The following is a 15,866-nucleotide window of genomic DNA, read 5'->3' as shown; positions in this document are numbered from 1 at the left end:
GTAACCCCACGCGCTGTCCATGCGCCCAAATCGGTCATACAATTGGTTAGAGACCCTCAGACATGCACCTTGAGCCAGCCAGCAACCAGCCACTGTGCAAAGCTCATCTTTAACACTGCAGCCAAGTTCATTTATCTCGACCTTGCTGAAGTTTTTGTTTCTAACACTTACTTCTTCATTATCTCTAATTCAGGGACGTGTGAAACAGCGCAAAGCCACCTGCGAATTCCTTTCCCACATGTCCTCCCACTTCAGTTATTAATTTTATGCTAGCTAGATATACAAGAAACTCACCAAGCAATACAATCAATAAACACATCCTTCATTGATGTGTTTCAAGAAGATCTGCAGTGGTGAACATATTGCTTATCCTTGACTGAAACAAGCTTTTAGGAAGACACCAAAACCTGGTATTACTGAAACTGCAAACAAAGCATGGTCTGTGCCGCATACTCAAACCTCATACCAAGTGCCTTAGTAACTGTCCGTATATATTACAGTTTTACGAGCTGCTATTTACAGCCAAGTAATTGTCTGCTTCCCTAGCTCTTTAGTCTTTATTTACATCTGCTCACTCTCACAGATGAGCTGCAGCACTTAGGAATTTAGAACATTTAGAAAAAATATATACTGCAAATTGCCCCCTCTGACCTCGGTGCAAAGGAAGGCTTGTCTGGCTGCCCTACAGCTGCCACAATGGGAAACCATACCCGGGCCATGCAGCCGGGGCCCTCGTTAACAGGGCTAATCAGCAGCCAGGCCTTGCCTCCCAGCGCAGTGCTTCCACAGGGCCACCCGACGCATACAGAGGCTCTCTCACCTTTCTGGCCCCATGCTCCCCTGACTGTGCTCCCCAATGCTCATCGTGCCTCATCAGAGGCTGGCACCTCTGCTTGCCCAGTGGGCAAGGATGGGGACAGGGATGGTCGTCCTCTGTGGCCTCCCGTCAGGCTGGTCTGGCTACACGGCAGTGCTGACCGACCACGAGCCACCTGACAGCAGCGTGCCCTCCCCAGAAGAAAAGGTAACATAAAGGCTTCTTTCTGCGGGGACAAAAGGGGCCAGAAATGGACCAGCTCTGTAAGATACGATCTGGAATGGTTTGTTCCCCAGTTAGCGTTGTAACTAGCAACAAAAGCGGAAAAGGCGATCCTTCTTTTAGGCAGGAATGCTTAGTAAATAGCATCAGAAGGCCCTTTCAAACAGAAAACGATGAGAAAAACTGAGACATAAGGGACTAAGCTGTTCCCTGACGTGCTTTCCTTTCCCAGGGAATCAACAGCAACTCTGTGCAGATGGCCCAGCTCAGGCAGTTAAGGAAATACTGCCAGGAAGATAATATACCAAAAACATCCTAGCTCCCATAACAAAACGCTCAAAGCCTATGCCTGCAGAATAGAAAACAACCAACGTGGGAGACAAGGTGCAGATGTGATCCGAGAGACGCCAATTTATTATCTTTATTGGGACATTCGGCTCCTATTTCATTTAACAAAGGAATCTGTCAGCACGATGAAAGAAAGGTATCAAAAGAAAGGTAAAATTTACTTCCAACCAAGTCTTCCACGTACTTGGTTTTGTTAGGAAGTAATAAGCTACCAGCTTTGTTGATGGAGCTACTGGAAGTGCTGGCTTCTTGGCCAAGAACTTGTTAGGCCCAAGTGAAATACCCACCACATTATTCCCCTCTGTGGAGAAAAAACTCCACACCTCTAAATCTCCATTAAACTTGGCAAAATAATTAAGCTGTAAACCGTGCCAGAACAAAATACAATGTAATCAAGCAACATAAATGTTAGCTGCACCAAGTGATACCTACATAACTAGGCAAAGTAAGTGCTGTATGAAGGCGTGTGCCCCACTGAGCACAGAATCTCACAATTTTAAGTTTTAAGCACTGGCTTTCTTCTTCTCATTTAGAAACACAGGACTGCGAGGGGCCACCTCAGCGATGAAGTCCAATCCTGTTAAGCTGCAGACAGCCCTGCAGAAGTCAGCGAGAGTACAAATTTCAGCAGACAAAGAATAGAAGAAAGGCACTATCACACTTCCCTGTAATCACAGGTCTGTTAATGTCACCACAGACTCCAGAAAATGAACACCCTTTATTCTCTCTCCTCTAAAAGCAGCAACTTCAAAATACCACAGTTTCAACAGACTGTGTGACCTGCAGTAAAAAGGCTCTCCTGATCCCCAGCCACACAGGCATGTTCGTGAGCAAAGCACCCTCACTGAGCACCTCCAGGGGCACATGCTGCCCCACACCCCAAGCCTTAGCAAGGGACTACTTATATTTAAGATAAAACTGAGGAAAGGGACAAGAGGCCCAGAAGCCAATTCACATACCAGACAGAACGAAGGGCTTCCTCGGGTAACTGGCAAGAACTTATTAACAATACTAATTGCTCTCTAATAAAGATACTGTGGAAATCAAGTATTTATACTACACCACTCCAGTTAAAGGCAGACTTAGCATTTGGTTGAAGCAAGAAATGTGCAGACAGCACGATTCTACCCACAGCAGAGTGTTTTTTTTTTTCCCCCTTTTCCAATAGCTCATTCCCTTGAATAGTTCAGCAATGAGTTCAGTAAAACTTTACCTGTCAATCAGGTTGTAAGCACAGTTATAATTTACACTGACTGCAAACTCTTCCAAGCCGTGGATATACCCGCCTACATCTGCGATCACCCAGTGAGAGCTAGTTTTCTTTCAGTTAAGTACAGGCAACGTGCTCTAAGCATCCTACCAAACAAACAGCCTCGCATCTGCAGGCAGACGATTCTGGGAGAGAATTGCTCTCTTCGAAAGCAGCATACCACTGCCCTGCAAGGTCCGTGCTGGTGGTGGAAAATGTGTGCACATGGTCTGGGTAACCGCGTAGCGATGCTTCCTCCTCAGCAGTCTTGCATCCTCAAGCAGCAGTTGTCATTTGTCACATCTGGTTATGTAATCAGGAGGGAATAAGGGGAAAGGGATTAAAACATTAAAAAAAGCATAACGCTGCAGACCATTGCACGGATTGCAAAACACACCATAAAACAGTGTGGCACTTTATAGCAATCCTAAGCTATGTGAACTGTTCTGGGTGAAAAGCACCTCTGACAAATCATTCTCCCTGACATCAATGTGTACTATGACAAAAGTAAGTAAAATGCCAACACACTTTAAATACAGTAGGTCAACATCCTCAATGTCAACTATAATGTGCCTAGTAACTTTGAAAGAGAGATTTACAACTGTCTTAAGATACCCACAATGACCAAATTTTTATCAGCCTCCTCCTTCCCCAGGACAGTGCCATGGTAAACCTTCCATTAATTTAACAAAGTTCAATCTTAAAACAATTTAGGTTCTCTCTTCTTTTAGCTTTCTTTCAAAGAAAAAAAACAAAGATCACTCTCCTGGGGGCCAGCAGCCCTTGAATTTCCAGCCTGCTCATTTACCTGTGAATATTTTAAGTGTAAATATAATTTATAACTTTTAAGTTCAAAAGTTTCTTCACTTTTCATTCTTCCAGCATACTTAAAAAATAAATAAAAGTCACACCCTTCCAAGCCTCATGGTGCAAGGTTAAACATACCAAAGTCTTCAGTCCGCTCTCAAAAAAGCCTTCTTCCCACAGCTTCACCATCCCAGCTTTTCTTCTTCACTTTAAAATAGAACAGCAACAATCTCTTTGAAACACAGTGATCAGAACTGCAGAGTACACGTAAAGGAGGACACAGCCACATACTGCACAATTAAATAGATCGACACGGACTCCTACAGTCCATCTGATATGAGATTTTTCCCTAACTGCGCTATAAATGACAGGAATGTCACCCAGTAGCTGACTGACACACGCCGGCTTCACTCTTGCTGTATCAGCCCCATGTGCTGAGATTTCAGAGCAAAATTCATCCTTGGCACAGGGTTTTGTACCCTGTTCCACTAAGTTTCACACTATTTATGTTACTCCAATATGTATTTTATAATGAAGATATATGCAAGGAAACATTTGGGGCTTCAGGATCTTTAGACTTATGCTTTCTTTGTCCACCCTCCTTTCAGCTTCCACCTAGCTCTGCCATAAGCCAGTGGTGGTTAAGATCTACTAAGCTGGTGATGAATACTTTTCAGGTTTTTTGGACACCCATCTTCCTGCAGCAGGGTCAAAACGCAGTTCAAGACAGTCTTAGTTGAGAAAGGACTCCTGTACAAGCCACTACCACCCAGGAAACAGAAACTAGTAAACCACTGCTTTAACTGACATTTTTTCCTCCTGAATATAAAACTGCGCCAACAAGTTGTGTGGGTTCACTGCAGAATTAATGAAGCCAGTCAAAAACAGAAGGACACCTGGTCATTAGGACCAGCTGTGGTTCTAACAGGAAATATGTAATTTCCTCTTAAAACTGATATGCCTTTGAATGTGTTACCAATTTTAACAACTGTTTGGCACGGTTACTCCACAACTTCAGTAGTCTCCATCGCTCTCCTTATTTACAGCTTCGCTTCCTGGTTGCCAGCTTATGTTCTTCTGCCTTTGTACCACGGTTCTTTATCTCTGTCCTTCCTATGTATTTAACTCGAGGAAGGATTTATAGAGGCAATCACACGGCCTTGTAGGCTGAGACTTCACAGGGCTTTCACCTGATCTGAGCATGGACTGCTGCCATAAATTAGATAAGGTGGTTTTTTTCCCCCCTTTTTACAGCATCGCCGCATCAAAGAAACATGCAGAAACATGCGACAGAGAAAGTGATACTACTCCTTTCAGCCACCGTCAGCACGGCCCGAGCCTGGCGTACTGCTCTCGTGAAAATGCAGCCTCAGCCTCTCTTCCTAAGCCAAACGTGCCAAATTCTGTTCAGTACACACAGTTCTAGCAAAGGAAGTGACACGCCTGAACATCTGTAAAGGCAGATAATGGGGAAGGAAAAAAAAATCCATCAAAAAGGACAAACCAGCAAAGCCCCGAAAGAACTGATGAAAGTTTAAGCACACGCCTAACACACCAGTTCTGGGGCCAACTGCACCTCACTGAGCCTAGGTAGAAGAGAAATCAAAGACCAATGTTCTTTATCTACTTCCTGATGGGTTTAAATTTACAAAGGTTTATGCATTTAAAATGAAGGCACAATAATCAGCAAGCCATATTCTTACTACACACAGTTTTAAAAGGCCTATAAACCAGGCATTTTTCTCCTCCAGACAGAGAAATAAACTAAGAAGAATCAAGCAGTTATACCAAAAAAGTAACTGCAGCTTGTGCTTTTCAGGCAGAAACACTGCTCAATGCATGTTAAAAGGCAATAGCTGTCACTGGTGGTACTGTGCGGTGGCAGTCTATGCAATCAGCAGCTTGCAGTTTATTATGCATTTCCAAAAAAAAAAAAAAGAAAAAAAAGGTTCCCCCCAGAACCCTAACAAATACCAGGGCCAGGACTGGCTTCGCTTGGTGTCTTCAAAGCAAGTGCAGAATTACCAGGTGCTCCTCTGAGAGCTGACAAGGCTGATACAACATCTCTGTGATTCACAAACAGCACTGAAAGGGCTCTTTGCTGTAACCTGAACACCACTTCTGGGTCTCCAGAGGAACAGCACAGCCAGCCAACCAGCCAGGTTTCCCACTTGAGGAGCGGCTCTGTGGCCAACATGTTCAGGGTTCCTTCCCAGGTCCCTGCCCCTGAAAGACTCCTACCGCCCACTCAGTTCACAGTAATTAATCACCAAGTATTGCTGCAAATTGCATACACGTAGTTACAGAAGCCGTGAATTCCACACTTGCATTATTTATTGCAGAGCCTATATGAGGGACTCAGGAAACAGCGCTACTGTGGTTTTCACATCATGCATCTTCAGTATTTGTCCATTTTGTCTCTGTACAAAAATGAAGGTTAATAAATGCCTTTTTAACGGAGCACATTGAGTTGAGGTTACAGTAAGATTATCCAACAAAAGAGAAATTGAAAGTTTCCATGTGGTGCAGTTAAATTTTTGACCCAAGGTATAACACTTTGAGCCATACCAGGCCATCCTTCCCGCTGCTCCTTCCCTCCCCCCCAGCCCTTTGTAGGACTTCCTAATCTGATAAATAGATGGAAAAAATGCTACACTACAACATTATTGAAAAGACAGTTGCCAGGGGTTTTTAACTTAGCCATTCTGAAGGGAAGTATCACCTCAAAGGAATTTCACATGCTGTAGATCTTGTAATGGAACTTGACAATACGTACACCATTTTTGCACATCAGCTTGTTAGTATGACTAGTTTGGGCTCTCAAGCCTGAAAAGCACCATGAAGGTCAAATTCTAGCTGTCATCCAAGCATTTCTTTGTCCCACGTTTTTCCTTTCCTCCCAACACAGTGAGATGCAGTTACAGTTATGGTGTATGATAGATGAGATGCTGCCTTTGCAGTTCTAAGAAGCAGCATTTCTGAAAACTGATAGATGAATAACCAAAAATATATATATATTCTGCCTACGTATTCACTGCTTACTACAGAAATCAGATCTCATACAACCCAGAAAAAAGATTTCTCTTCTAACCAAAGATTCAAAGGTAAAGGAACATTTTTCAGCTTGTAAGTATACATTTGAACAACTGCCTATTTTCTCGTCAGCACCTTCAGCATGTTACCCTGTGCATTTTCCATTGCAACTGATAAAGAGATTAGACAGACACCTTAGATAAGAGTAAAAAGCAGTAAGCTAACCCTGGTAACTTCTCTGTTCAGTGAGCTACCAAACAGAAACACACTGATTTCCAGAACTGCTGACATCCATCATAGTTTTTAATTCAACATCAGTGGAAAGTGTATCCCTAGTGAGTACAACAGGTCCAAATAAACTCAGAGTTTAAAACTGCTAGATACCTCTTCCTGTTTTTTGCATCAACAGGGATCTCCTATTAATAAACAGCAAGCCACAGTGCAATGCAAATACCATTCTTCAACTGCAAAACATTACTTCGGCTATCTGCAGCTCTTTTAGAAAATACTTGAAAGTTTAAAGAAAAAAAAAAAAGAGGACTGGTGGTGGTGTTTAAGACCATGAACTAAATCGCTCGTCTGGGTACCTCTTCCTATAATTTAGCAATGCATCTTTTCTCATAGTACTATAACAACTCCCAGGTAAGACTAACCACAGAAGGGTTAAAAAAAAAAAAATCATTTTCATTAGTTTGATCTGGTTTCAAGGTCTTTTATGTTCACCATGGTGAGGTTTTCAATGCTGATGTACTTTAATTCCTGTCTTTTGGGCAAACTGAAGTAAAGGCACTGCACCAGGGTATTTAAAATGCACAGTCACACAGCTCGCAACTGCAGAAAGAATTAAAATGAACGGAACAGCTTTTGTAAATTTGTTGCTGTTTCATGATAATCTCTACCCCAGCAGGAACAGAATCTCCATCACCCTTTGAAATGCCATGGTTAGATGGTTAGTTAACACATCTGTAATTAAAGTGCACACCTGAACAATGCAGTGATATGTTTCACTAAATTTGTCAGACGCAAAACAAGAAGTACATAACACAACATGCACAGTGATTAAGAGCACAGTCTCCATATATGTTTCATCCTAAAGATGACATTTGATCTGTAAGTGTTGAGACTTTTGGTACAAAAAGCTTAAGATGACAAAAGAGGTAAACCTACCCCAACAACAGAAATGTGTCGGAACAAATCACGTACAGATAAGACCAAAAAAAAAAATGATCCTACAAGTATTCATAACACCTTTTTTCCTATTTTCCACGGGAATAAATCAAAACAAACCAAAGAATGGAAAAACACTCAAAAACACTTTGGCAAAAGATTTTTACTGTTTATTACTTCTTCTGCAACAGCACTGTGAAATATCATAAAACCGGAAAGTGCATTTTTTTCAGCTCATTGTCCTTTCTCCTAGTTTCAAACATCCCCAGGTTTTGTGTAAGCAATTTTTAAACCTCCTTTACTAGTTTCACTGAGAAATTTAATTTACGCAATCCATTTATTTTCTTCAAGTGACTTTTGCTAGAATAGGAAATCTACTTTTTATTCTAGTTACTGCCAGGCGTATCATAAGGTAATACAGATATATAAATATTTTACAAAGGAAAACAGTGCAGAAGATTAAAATTTCAAAGTAACTGCATCTTCACTGAGCTTTCTCAAAAGGCAGGTTGTCCTAGGAACTTCAGGATCCATTCATGCAAATACCCTTTGGTGAAAAAACTCTTATCTGTTCATTTATTCACCTTGTTTGTTCCATGACTGATGCTAAGTACAAGGAAACAAAGGAATTCATCTATTATAAGGGGAGAAAATAGGTTGATTTAGCAAAATGGAACCTTTCATCACAGCTTAGCTGAAGCCTTAAATCAAGATTCAGGTTCCCAAATAAACCCAAGAAATTTTAAAGTCAAAGGTGTTTTTAATATTCACTTGCTTCCTGAGTTTTAAGCCTCAGGCTTGACATTTGCAAGTACATTTATATGCAAATGTAAAGGTGAGAAACCTAAGGGGGAAAGGAGGAATGGAAAGAAATGGGATTTACAAGAGTATTTCAAGCAGCCAGAGAAACCTAAGTTCAAAAATATGTTAAAAGCACCACTGAACTAAGCCACTCAACGACTATGCTGAGATTTGCTTACTCTTTTGATTTTATGGCAACAACTTGCAGTGAAATAATCAGTCTTTTCCAAAATGATGCTGAAGTAAAATCTTTGGCCCTTTTATGTTAAAGCAACACCCTGCCACTTTGTTATGTTTTATTGTCCATAGGTATTTTCTCACAACAGCCAATAAAAATGGATTAAGTTCTTAGTTATGCTTACTTTTTTCCAAGGAAAAAAAAAACAAGACTAGAGTGTAACTAATTAATTTAAGTTCTTTAAAAATATATATAGGTTTAGACTGCATGCCAAAGTTATACAGTTAAAATGAATAAAAAGCACACAACCTCAGCCTTTTTTTTTTGTAAGCCATGTACCGTCATTCAGTGTTTGCACTTCCCTGTATGTCAAAAATGAAATTCCTCATCTTCAGTGCTGTGTTCTGGAGCTAACATGCTATTTCCCAAGCGTGGCTGTGTGGAAAAAGCCCCGTACCTTTAAATGCTGCCTATGCAATTGTCCTTAGGGAAATTATTCTATTTCATACAGGGGTACTGGGGACCAAGCACTGTGCTGACACTTTCTCTTTAAAATACATACAAGAGATGTTACATAAACCTTGGCACTTTCTTAACTAGCAGGCTGATGCTGCCTTCTCTGTGAAGAGCCCTAAGAAAAACAAAAATGGCAATTTGTAATTCTGTCTTTATTTTACGAAGTAAATCACGTATCAATGCCTGTAACCACAGGCATAGTGACAGTTGTATTACTACAGAAACCTAAAACTGGATTCTAGAACACTTTACATGATCTTGCCAAAAAAAAAGGGTGCGGAATGAAGAATTTTGCGTGCCCAAGTAAGATATTTAACATACACAGCTGAAATCTGGGGTTCAGCACGGTAACGTGCCTTCCTAACACAATACCCATTGAATTAGTGTAAGCTGTCCAGCACAGCGTGTCATTCCAGATGTATGTAAAGCATACCCAGAACGATACGTTAAAGCAGAAGCACACACTATAGATTATTATTATTTTTTTTTGGGGGGGGGGCTTTCTTACGGTTTAATGCCGGTACCGGGCGCGGAGGCCCCGCCGCCAGCAGCCTCCGCCCGGGCTCCCCCGGGGCCACGCCGGGACGGCCGCTGGCACCACGCGAAGTTGTCCCGGCCCGCACCCACCTGCCCAGGTCCTCGCCCGTCTCGTAGTGCTCCTCCAGGTTCTCCTGCCTGAACACCGTCATGGTAGCCGCCCGCACGCCGCCGCCGCCACCAGCCTCAGCCTCAGCCTCTGCTCCGCGTCCTCATCACCAGAGCCGCCGGGGCCGCCCCGCGCCCTAAGGACGACCGCGGAGGTGAACGCCCGCCCCCGGCCGCACCTCCCCCGGCCGCACCGCCCCCGCCGCCCGCGTCCCCCGCCCCTTCGCCCGCACGGAGCCGCGGGACCTCCGGGCGGCCCCGCACCGGACCTGCAGCGAGCCGAGGCGAGGCGAGGCAGGGCGGGGCGGATCCCGGGATCCGCCTCCCCGCTGCCCGCCCGGCAGCGGCGGCAGCGACCTCTCACCTCGCTCCTTCCCCCGGTGCCTGCCCCGCTGCCGGTGCCGGTCCCGCTCAGCACCCTTCAAGGCGGCGACAGCGCCGGGGCCGCTGCCGCCCGGCACAGGCACCGCACAGGGGCGCCGCCGCACGGCCAGTGGCAAGGCGCCACCGCCCCGCCCCCCGCCGCTCCCCCGCACGGCCCGGCCCGGCCCGGCCCGGCCCGGCCCGGCATGGAGCGGACCCGAGGGGGCGCCGCCATTTTACGAGGCCGCAGCCCCTCGGGGTCCCGCGGCACCGCGAGGCACGGCTCGGGCCCGCGGGGCGTCGCCCCTCGGGTCTGCTGCTGGCCCGTGGTGTTTCCTGCTGAGGAGACGTTGTACTAGCACCTTAGTCCTGTGCCGAGCTGGAACTCGGCTGTTCACCTTTATGTGCACACACACACACGCATACATATAAAATATACACTTGCTCATTTTTCCCCTCAGTTCACGCTCAGCCCCCAGAGAGCGTGTGATGCCGGGCTGCTGAACAGCTTTTAACTCCCATCTGAACTCAGATCTCTCTGGCAGAGCACTGCTCATCAAAGGTGAGGAAAAGTTCATGCGGTTTTACACTTTCTCGATTTAGCACTTGAGAGAGCCCGGCCTTCTCCAAGTACAGGACCAGAGCTACAGGAGCTCTGAAATTTTCTTAGTGAGTCACAGCATGACCTTGGGCGAGCGTTAAAAATTCCTGTGGCTCCATTGATGTCAGCCATAAAATGAAGGGAGCGCGATTCAGCGGATCGCTGGATGCGGAGATACATAAAGGTGTCCTCAGAGTCGGCAGCGTGGTGACTTCTCCGGTGGAAGAACAACCAGAACTGTGTGCCCCCACTACTTCATTTATTGCCAGACATGCAGGAGTAGGATGCTCTGCCTTGCCGTCAACCCATCTTCCGTGTATTTATCTCTAATAGGTTTTCAAAGTCATGACTCCCACATGTTGCATTTTTAACACAGCTCAAGGTTTTTAACAAGTAATTGGTGATGGTTCAGAAGTTCACTTTGGCTTCAGGGATTCTTCCTCTGATCAAAATGAGGAGAATCACTGGAGCCAGCCAATGAATTTTTTGGCAACTGACCTTCACGTTTTTCCCTTCTGGGAATTTTTTGTGGTGGTCGTGGGCTCGTACAAGACTAACACCCATGGTAGCTTGTATGTATTCTTCAGTACAAGCACTACTCAAATACACAGTTCAATTGCTTCAATTGAAGCGATTGAAATTTCAGTATTGATTCAAGCAAGCATGCATTGGAATCAATACACTATTCTTGAGATAACTACCAAGATGCACAGGATCAACAGAAAAAAATATGAATTACTTGCAATGTTTATCTTTCTCCTTTCATTTAACAACTATATATTACTCCTGTTGCCTGCCCTTCTAGTTCTCTGATCCCTGAATTCTGTTTCTCTGTTCAGGTCTCTCAGTTATGGAAAGAGAGTCGAGTTTGAGTCCAGCTGTGGCAGGAACATCACAAGTCACCGTGTCATATGCATCAGGAGGAGGCACGTTCCACACAAGTAAGGACAGCCACGGCAGCAGGCTTGTGCTGTAGTAGGTACAGGTGCAAAAGGAGATGTTTTCATGTAATGTGAAGCACCACTTTCCTGTTTTTTTAGAGAAATACTCAACAGGTTGTGCTTGGTACAGACTGCTTTGAAAGGGTGTGTGTGGTCCTGGTGGGATTCATCTTGCAGTCTCGGAACCCTTAATCCAGATGAAAGCCAGCCCAATTGCTGTACTTTCAAAATGCTGATGAACTTCCTTGAGAGAGGTATTGGACTGCACATGTACTAAATGGGAAAAAATAATTTTAAATTGCTGACAAAAGTAATTAAGCAATTGTGAAAGCAGTTTATGCTTTCAGGTTAAATAGCACATTGGATGAAATCCAACCCCAATAAACTTAATAGCAAAACCTCCCTGATTTCATGGTTCTGTGATTTCAGGCTAATGTATATTTTTTGTTTGTTGTAACATAACAGAAGTAACAAAGTAACCCCTTGCATACAGTGTTGTAAATCAGGAGTAATACTGATTTCAGTACGATTACTTCAGTATGAAAGAGGATCAGGTGTGAGACTAATAACAATAAATGTGTTTTTGAAGGACTGGATTGTGTCTACCAGGTTAATATGTCAATGGTTCACATATATTTTGCGGTGTAGAAAAACAAGTGTTCTTTCTCTCAATAAATACTACAAAGAATTCAAACTTGTAGAAAGCATCCCTATCTCCAAGCAATGTTCGGTGAAGTGAAAGCTATAATATTTCTGCAGGTCAAGTGATTTATAGCACCTTTCAGCCACTTTTGAACTGAATCTACGCACCCATTTCAACATTTCTACAGATAAGGGAGCATATTAAGTGTATTGCTGTATGATAAATGTTTTCAAGATTAGAGCCTGGTCTGTTTCTGTCATCCAGGTAAGATGTCTTTCCTAATAATGTAAGACACTAATTACAGTAAAAAAATACAAATTACTTAGGTGGGCTATTATTTCTTTTGCATATTGTTTTCTTTTTAAGAGATCATCGTTTATTTCTGACATAATTATAAAACCAATTTCCTGGGTGATAAGTGATGTTCTCTGCAGATTCATAGGTTTTCCAAAGCTAATTTCATTTCTCACAAAGCACACTACCTACAGCCCCTGCTATTCTGCATCCATCAGTAACACCAGGGATGACATGGGAATGGAAGGGTGAACATTAGCATTAAAGAGCCTCTCAGCTCTGGTAAACCCTGTTATAAATTACTCTTTTAGCCAGAAAGAATTAGTTTATTGAGTAAGCGATCAGCAAGCAAAACAGCGCTGGGCGGCCTGGGAGTCCATGCTCCTCCAAACGGCCCGCACCCCCCCATCCCTTTTCACAGTCCTTATATCACCGAGTTCTTCCGGGGTTACGTAGCCCCCCATCCTGCTACTGCGGCTGCATCGACTGTTGCTAGGGGGTTGTCTCTGGTCCCTCTGGTGGTCGCACGGATGAAGGCCGTAGTCTTCCTCCGCTTGGTACGTGATGTTTTCCCTCCGTAGCCGGTCATGCTGTTTTGTCTTCAGATAGGACAGGTGGGTTATCAATTTTGCAGTTATAGTATTTACACAAAGTTCTCTCAACTATCCGCCCGAGACAGCAACAGACAGGGAGCCTCAAGGTCCTTACAGCCACCTGGCGACTCCCTTTGTTCCTTCTTAATATAGCCATGGGAAATAATGAACAAACATGCCTCATACACCACAAACCCAAAGCGTTTCTGCTACAAAAGGATCTCCAGGTATGCCAGTGACTTCTGTAGTTAGGCTTCATGTCCCTCAGAAAGTAGACTGAGACCATCAATTCATTTTTATGTCACAGCACAAAGGAAAATTTCTCAGGTTGTAAATTAGAAGTTTTTTTTTTTTTCTCAGAAAGTTGGGCATTGGAACAGGTTGCCCAGGGAGGCGGTGGAGTCACCTTCCCTGGGGGTGTTCAAGGAAAGGGGATGGTTGGACCAGATGATTTTGGAGGTCTTTTCCAACATTAATGATTCTATGATTCTACAATAAATAAATAAATAAACAAACAAACAAACAAACAAACAAACAGGCTGCTGACATCAAAGACAAGATCTGTAGCTTCACAAGGCAATACCTTTAGCACTGTAACTAAACTCATGTAAGTGGTGCAGTGTAGATTTGGCAGGCTGGAATAATCATTCCTTAACATTTCAGTCAATAAAATACAATTTTGTTAAAAACTGTTAACATCCATTTAATTGCTGTGTTTTGAAAGCCACGAAGAAGATGAGATTATGGAAAATGATCAGTATCACTCCTCTAAGAGCACTGCAGAAAGATAAGTGCCTCCTATATTTTCTAGGTGTTTGTCAGTTCCTCATACAAAGAAATTTGTTCCATCTCCCAGGAGAGTCACAGCTAATCTAGGATCTGCTAATTCATGTGTTTATTCATAAGGGGCCCATATCACGTACATCCCCCAACGAAGCTGCTACTTGGCAAGGCAATTAATTGAATACCTGACTTGGAGCAGTGAATAGCAGATTAGCTGACGAGGGTTTAAATGCATGTGTTTCAGCATCTCCCTGAGTTAAAGCCTGAACATGGAGTCCTGGGCTGGAGTTCATTTTGTCCAAAAGCTGTATGCCGATCCTGCTGTGATGATGCTTTCATCAACAGCTCTTCCCCACCGGAAAAATCAGGCAGTTGATGAAAAAATCAAGGACTCGCATCTATGGTAGATGGGTTTTTCCGTGAAGCTGAATTAGGATTATGAAAGCCTCTGACAAATGACAAAAGAATAACTACTAACCACAATCAGAACTAACTAGAAATTGCACCTCTTTGACTTAGGTTTTCTACAACTATCCTTCCATGTAGATTTAGTCTTTGTGTCATTGTGTGTTTAATAGAAAACAATCTGCAAATGATTAATTTTTTTTTTTTTTTTGCCAGAACTGTATCTATCTGAAAAGAAGGTTTACTCCAAATCAAAACATTTTGACAAAGATTTCTTAACGTGCAATTTCAGTAAGGTAAAATGTATAATTTGTGGTCGCATTTAGTTAAAATATTACTTTCAATAGCATAATATAGCTTCATGTTGTGTATAGGATTACATATTCCATGAGACTAAATATTTGTTCTCAAGTAGCATGAGAATGTCCTTTGGATTTCTGGCTTTCTAATTTGGGGGTCAAAGATATTGATTCCCTATGAAAACAAAACCAATCAAATAAGTAGTAACATTTGGTAAATTTTTCTCGGTCAGTAAAAAATACTCAAAACCTACATTTGAAAGAAGAAACCAAGAAAGCCTTTTCTGCAAGTCCCTGGCAATCCTTAAACTACTTCACGAATTCTACAGGGAAACTGAAGGTCCAATTTGTACGGTACATTGTGCAATGAACCTTGAACTTGGCTGACATCTCGGTGTTGTGATACACGTTTAAAATTAATAATATTTGATAACACTATCATAAAATGATGGGCTTTATATTTGCTTCTTGCACAATATGCATGAGGTAGCATGTGCTGTCCTGCCTTTATGCCTTTTTCTTCTTTTCCTTTTCTAAGGAAGGCTCTACTGTCTCAGTCACAAGCCAAAAATAAATAAATAAACAAACAAACTCATAGTACTTATATATAAAAGAAAAAACGTTAATAAGGATAAGGACAAATAATAAATTTACAGGAATTTAAATAAAATGTAAAATAAAGTAATAGCAATTTCTAATTAAAATTTAAAATAATTTAATAAAAATCAATACATTATAAATTTAAGTAAATTTATGTAACGGCTTTCAGTCAGTGGTACCCTAATGCTTTGCATACATCAGTTGCTTTAATTATCCTTCACTGCACCTCTGTGGTAGTGATAGCTATTAAGTAATTATCCTTCTAGGTGCTGCATGACACTAGCACGCACTTGCCAGGGATCGGAACCGGTTTTAAAGCAAGCCATCCAGAGGTCAGAAGCAGTCAGTGGGACAGCCTCTGGTGGTGCCTCTTGGTGCTGTACTCCAGCAAGCTCCAGCAAACTGCTTTCCTGCCGACATCAGCCTTTAGCAGGGAAACGTGCTTGCTGATACTTGGCTCACTGCCTGGCAAAGCCACTTGTGAGTCCAAATTCCTTTGGCATAGTGTGATAATACGGCGGTCGTTGCTTTATACTTAGAAATAAATGCTGAGTAGCATCT

General features: G+C 42.9%; 1 protein-coding gene and 1 long non-coding RNA gene across 3 annotated transcripts in view; one reads left to right on the top strand and one right to left on the bottom strand.

Annotated features, from left to right (window-relative positions):
• Positions 1-10,279, bottom strand: part of DAPK1 (death associated protein kinase 1) — an 89,693-nt gene extending 79,414 nt beyond the window's left edge. Inside the window, exons 1-3 of one of the 2 annotated variants that reach the window (XM_080574137.1) lie at positions 9,766-9,910; positions 3,582-3,650; positions 2,748-2,939 (exon numbers count right to left, since the gene is read on the bottom strand). In XM_080574137.1, the coding sequence (XP_080430263.1) occupies positions 2,748-2,863 (116 nt within the window). In that variant the 5' untranslated portion in view covers positions 2,864-2,939; positions 3,582-3,650; positions 9,766-9,910. Of the gene's footprint in view, positions 1-2,747; positions 2,940-3,581; positions 3,651-9,765; positions 9,921-10,147 lie in introns of those variants that run through there. The other variant, XM_080574138.1, reaches the window with a different exon arrangement.
• A 142-nt stretch (positions 10,280-10,421) lies between these two features.
• On the top strand, positions 10,422-12,274 carry LOC308185691. The gene is made up of 3 exons (XR_013943640.1): positions 10,422-10,708; positions 11,587-11,688; positions 11,788-12,274. It is a non-coding gene; the product is annotated as an uncharacterized lncRNA (long non-coding RNA).
• The last annotated feature ends 3,592 nt before the right edge of the window (positions 12,275-15,866 follow it).

The sequence above is a fragment of the Anser brachyrhynchus genome, assembly GCF_964034855.1.
Source record: "Anser brachyrhynchus genome assembly, chromosome: Z".
Lineage (NCBI taxonomy): Eukaryota > Metazoa > Chordata > Aves > Anseriformes > Anatidae > Anser > Anser brachyrhynchus.
Note: the sequence above shows the minus strand (reverse complement) of the source record. Positions and strands in the feature narration are given on the sequence as shown.